This window comes from Macaca nemestrina, chromosome 6 (genome assembly GCF_043159975.1).
Source record: "Macaca nemestrina isolate mMacNem1 chromosome 6, mMacNem.hap1, whole genome shotgun sequence".
NCBI classification, from domain to species: Eukaryota; Metazoa; Chordata; class Mammalia; order Primates; family Cercopithecidae; genus Macaca; species Macaca nemestrina.
In genome coordinates, this window is record NC_092130.1 from 98185685 (window position 1) to 98191684 (window position 6000).

General features: G+C 42.8%; 1 protein-coding gene across 1 annotated transcript in view; it reads left to right on the plus strand.

The window, feature by feature from the left end:
- Window positions 1–5796, plus strand: part of LOC105475096 (arylsulfatase B) — a 193199-nt gene extending 187403 nt beyond the window's left edge. The window contains exons 7-8 of the mRNA XM_011730093.3: window positions 1295–1417; window positions 2582–5796. Of these exons, the coding sequence (XP_011728395.2) occupies window positions 1295–1417; window positions 2582–2847 (389 nt within the window). The 3' untranslated portion in view covers window positions 2848–5796. The remainder of the gene's footprint in view (window positions 1–1294; window positions 1418–2581) is intronic.
- Window positions 5797–6000: the final 204 nt, after the last annotated feature.

Genomic DNA, 6000 nt, shown 5'->3' on the forward strand with positions numbered 1-6000 from the left:
ATGGGTTAACCACTCCAGTGGAGTCTATACATTTACAGATATTTCACATATTATGACAATTAATTATTAGGCTGGTGGTTCAGCAACCTTTCGACGTGATCCCAAGATGATTGCCATGACCATATTTGCAAAGCTAACAGATAAATGTGGGCTTAAAACAGACTATATGTTATTCACTCCTACCATATGCATAGGTAGGAGTGAGGTGAGGGCCCTCGTGGACCCACCAGGGTCTTCCGCAAGAGTAGAACTCTCTCCTTGTTCACTCCTTTCATAATCAGGCAAAGGAGGAAGTTATTCAAAAGGAGGAACTGAGCATGCTCAACCCAGACCCTTTTTGCTGGGTCCAATTTCCAGCCAGCCTGTCACCTGGATATATGTAAGCGCTCTGGTCTGCTCTCAGTTGTGTGCTCTAAGGGAAGCCAATGGGTGTTCAGCAAGATCAACGATGAGGGTTAAGTCTTTCTAAGTCAAGGATCAATTACAAACAAGATCACTCTGCCACAGATCTGAAGCCATATTCTCTCCAGTCGATTTTGTCAGTAACAAAAGCAATGTTTTTTGTTCCATCTGTTTATCCTCTACCTCTTAATTCGTTTCAAACTTAAGAGGGGGTAGAGATTAGTAATTGCTCCCCACAAAAGCAAAAAACCAACCTGATGATAAATTAATATAAGATCTCAAACATGATAAATTAATATAATCCATGATACCAGCCAAAAATTTGTATACCACATTTATTCTTACCCCCATAGTTATCCTATCTGAATAGTTAACTGAGCACTGCCCACTTTTAGATTTCGTAAGAGTTGTTAAAAAATAAATCTTTGTACTCTATCATGGCATGCATGAACTCTCATAGCTTGAAATGACTGCATTAAAATGCACATTTTATAATTTCTTATACTATTTACGTAAGTATAAGCACACACAGAAAATGTATTTAAATTTTTAACAGCCAAAAACAAAAACCAAAAAAAAGTCACCCTGCTGTAACAGAACACTGTTCTGCATATGGCTAGCTGTACATTGGCAGAACATAGAGATTTTAAGGATGAATTAGTGTTGTAATCTCTTTGGGATTTTCTTTATATTTGCGGTGGTTTATGACTGACATTTCATGTAACTATAGCTTTCTGTTTGGGTTTAATAAAAGATTCATTTCTGTGGCAAGATACACATTTGCACTCCAGTGTTGAATAAAAGCTACTGTTCTGCAAGAGTATAAAATGCTGATTTATAACGACACGTTCCAATAACAGCGATCTAAGTCTTTCAAACTATTTCTTCCCAGGTCCCGGGAACAGCATGGCTCCAGCAAAGGATGACTCTTCTCTTCCAGAATATTCAGCCTTTAACACATCTGTCCATGCTGCAATTAGACATGGAAATTGGAAACTCCTCACGGGCTACCCAGGTAGAGTGCTTAGCTTAGCAAACTTCGCTTCCCGGGGTAGACAAAGCAGGGCTGTGTCCTAGGGCAGTATCTCCAGTCTGTCTGCACTCCTGGGATTTTATTCCCACTGCCATTTCTCTGGAAAGAGAGGACATTATCACTCTTGTTCTAACCATTTCCCACCTCTTCCTCTGTGGCTCCTCCTCAAGGCTCCTAAGCCCTACCACTCACCTCACTTTGCTCAGATACCTGAAATCTTAACTTGTCTTTCTAATCTTTCATGATCCCTCCTGATATATGTCCTAGAAAGACAACTATTTATTCAGGGTTTTCTTTTCCCACTTTTAAGACTGCCTGTTCCCAGTTACAGTTTCCATTGTTGTCATGGTGCAAGTAAGCTTTCCCAATGGATCATCAAGGAGAAGCTTACCAAAGTAACAACTGCCTTTTGCAAAACATATCTCTGGGGCTGCTGAATGAGGAAATTATAAGAAGGAATGGTTTAACCTACTCATCCTAACAAACAAACAAAAAAAAAAGAGAGAGAGAGAATTAACTGTAGCAGGGGTGAAAGGAATAAATGTCACTCTTATGCTTCATGGAAAATACAGATTTGAAATATGTGTGGCTATCAAGCACAACACATTTAGCTAGCAAAGACAGTCTCTGAGAGCTACACCCTCAACCAGTGGTATAGCTGGGGAAGGAGGTTGCTCCCTTGATTATATTCTCTAAGAGTAACATCTTTTCAATACTTTTAAAATATGTGGGATGATGGTTAAGCCTGTGATGTAATTAATCAATGTTTCCAATGAGAACATTCTTGGCATTTGCAATAAGACAAGTCTTTTTTGACTGGGGTTGTCCCATGTATTGCAAGACATTAACATCACTAGCTCATGCCCACTAAATGCCAGCAGCACCCCATGCCCCAGTCCTTGTGACAAGGACATACACACATGCACACACATTTCTGGGTGTCCTTGCTTGTGAAGCAGTGAGACATGTCTAGTTAAAGCACCAGAAGTCAAGTCTGAGAAGCATCTAGAGACAGCATGTAGGGCCACATCTTTTTGTGTGTCCACACCCACGACCCAGTGCAGCCTTGGCCTCAGACTCCTTCCCTGAGATTAGAACCTGCCTCTGTGTTTCTCCCTCAGTAAACTGTTTTGTTTTCTTTGCTAGGCTGTGGTTACTGGTTCCCTCCACCGTCTCAATACAATGTTTCTGAGATACCCTCATCAGACCCACCAACCAAGACCCTCTGGCTCTTTGATATTGATCGGGACCCTGAAGAAAGACATGACCTGTCCAGAGAATATCCTCACATCGTCACAAAGCTCCTGTCCCGCCTACAGTTCTACCATAAACACTCAGTGCCCGTGTACTTCCCTGCACAGGACCCCCGCTGTGACCCCAAGGCCACTGGGGTGTGGGGCCCTTGGATGTAGGATTTCAGGGAGGCTCGAAAACCTTTCAATTGGAAGTTGGACCTCAGACCTTTCCTCATGACTCTTGTCTCATTTGTTATCACAACCTGAGTTCACTTGGCCCTTCTCTTGCTCTTAAACCACACCGAGGTGTCTAATTTCACCCCCTAATGCATTTAAGAAGCTGATAAAATCTGCAGCACTCCTGCTGTTGGCTGGAGCATGTGTCTAGAGGTGGGGGTGGCTGGGTTTATCCCGCTTTCCTAAGCTGTGGGACAGCTGGGAACTTAACTTGAAATAGGAAGTTCTCACTGAGTCCTGGAGGCTGGAACAGCTGGCTCTTTTAGCCTCACAAGTCAGACGTTCGATTCCCGTCTGCCAATAGCTGGTTTTATTGGAGTGAATCACATTTCTTACACAAAGGCAGCAGACAGGTATTAATGGTTCTGTTGGCCAAGGCTTCTCCCTGTCGGTGAAGGATCATGTTCAGGCACTCCATGTGAACCACCCCTCTTGGTTCGCCCCTTACTCAGCTTCTCTCATCACAGACCATAAAGCCCATCTTGTTGTTCAGGTCAACAGCAAAATGCCTCCACCTTGATTGTGGCTTTTACAATAAAGAAATGTGTTTTTATCCTAATTTATTTTTCCCTAACCATTGCTCACTCTGTCTAGACTTCCTGCCACTTCCAGTTCTTCTGTGGCTTTTCCTGCCTTTCCTTTTGACCTCACTGTCCTATCCCTCGGAAGGCCACTTTGCTTCGCTACCTAAGCACCCCTGATTTCTGGAACGCTCCTGAGCCCTGTCTTACTTTTGCCGCTAGGGCTGAAGCTAGAGGCCTCCCTGTAATAGGCGGTGGAGTTGCTCTGTGAGGATGTTCATGGTTGACACTAAGAGGGCTGGGTGGTAGATGCTTGGCTCATGGCATCTGTTCAGTGAGGCTTTTCCTATGTTGCATGGAGTTAGTCATCGTGATTGTGGCTTTATCTCATAATGTATTAAGACTTGCACTGCTATTTACTAGCAGTGAGAAGAAACCTCAGGAAACAATATGAAAAAGCAAGCGGCCAGTGTCTGGGATACTGGCCTTGGTAAAGCAGAGGAGGGCACACCCACAGTCCTCTTTTTCTCTGTTTTACTGCTTGTATTGAGGTTCTGGGGTCTGGGAAAGAGGATGCACAGTTTGACCTGCAGCTCTTTCTCAATCCCACTAATGTCTTACTAATGTGGAACAGCCCATAGTAGCTCAAGAGTGTCAAACCCAGGTAAATATGTGCAAAAATGATATTCTTTTCTGCATTCGCCCCACCATTTTGTTCACCAATGCTTGGAACACTGCCTGAAGGCACTCAATACATTTTTTAAGTTTTATTTTATTTTTAATTTTTTGTATCTTTTTGAGACAGGATCTCACTCTGTCACCCAGGTTGGAGTACAGTGGTACAGTCACAACTCCCTGTAGCCTCGAACTCCTGGGCTCAAGTGATTCTCCCACCTCAGGCACCCAAATAGCTGGGACTACAGGCATATACCACCACACCCAGCTAATTTTATTTTTCGAAAAGACAAAGTTCCCTATGTTGCCCAGCTGGTCTTAAACTCCTGGGCTCCAGCAATTCTCCCATCTTGACCTCCCAAAGTGCTGGGATTACAGGCATGAGCCACCATGCCTGGCCTCATTTTTTAAAACAAATGAATAAACGGACAAATGAGTAAATGAGAAAGTCTCACACCATGAAAGATGCTAGTCCAATGAGCTGAATATGGAGGTGATATAAATGTCTTCCAACTGTTGATTTTCGGTTCTCAAACTGCCCCTCCTGGGGTAGGAGCATAATCTACATCACTGGGCAGTCACAGGACACTCTACAGCAAGGTTGTAGCGTCCTCTCCAGTGCGGGGAGAAAAGGAACTGTGCCTACCAGAGGTACTCTCTTGTCAGCAATTTCCATTTCTATTCTTTATGGGACACTAGCAACTAAAAGCAACAAATAATCTGATATAGGTCCCTGTATAGTCATCCTTCAATTCAGTAGCAATATTTTCTGGTCACTACTAACCTGTATTGTATTAAAATGAGACTATTGGAAGGAAATGGTGCTAGAACTAATAACATCTCTTACCAACCTTTACCCAACTCCTGGGTTGGCAAACAGCTGGCCAAATTGCCATCACCTCCCACTTGGAAGCGTATGGCTGATAGCATGAAATAACTGAGCCCAGATGTTCCTTTTGCATCCTCCAAATCCCAAGGCTGGGTGTAGGTAGCTGTTGGAGGCCATTGCTACAGGGCACCTATCTGTTATTGCTGCCATCCTCCCAGCAGCTATCTCCAGTTCTAGTTCCTTGGTTGCCGGACACAATGGGGGATGTTCTGCACCCAGTGGACTTCAAAAGAGTTTTGAAGACTAATTTTTTGTAAAACAAGTACTTGAGATTTTGGTTTATCCATAGTAGAATGTATCTCATTAGATTCTCTGATCCTATGTAAGAATGTGAAAAGATTGATATATTGTTGTTAGAAATATTGTTATTTCTTTCCAATTTTTTTTTTGTTTGTTTTTGTTTTTGTTTTTGAGATGGGGTCTTGCTGTGTCATCCAGGCTGGAGTGCAGTGATGCAATCTCCACTCACTGTAGCCTCTAACTCCCAGGTTCAAGTTATTCTCCTTCCTCAGCCTCCCCAGTAGCTGGATTACAGGCATACACCACCACGCCTGGCTATGTTTTGTGTTTTTAGTAGAGATGAGGTTTCACCGTGTTGGCCAGGCTGGTCTCAAACTCCTGACCTCAAGTGATCCACCCACTTCGGCTTCCTAAAGCACTGGGATTACAGGTGTGAGCCACCGTGCCCGGCACATTTTTTTACCTCTACGGAAGGTTTTGCTTATTTAATTGTGAGCTCATTTTTCTTTGTTACTACATGATTGTTCCAGATTTGGGAGACAAAATAAAATTAATCTTTTCAAATGTGTCAGCCATTGTATGGGGCTTCCATTTGGGGTGATGAGAAAGTTCTGGAACTAGATAGTGGTCATGGTTATACAACAGCATAAATGCAATTACTGCCACTGAATTGTATATTTTAAAGTGGTTAAAATGGTAAGTTTTATGTTTTATTACAGTTTTTAAAATGTGTCAACCAACTTTATGGTACATAAATTATATCTCAGT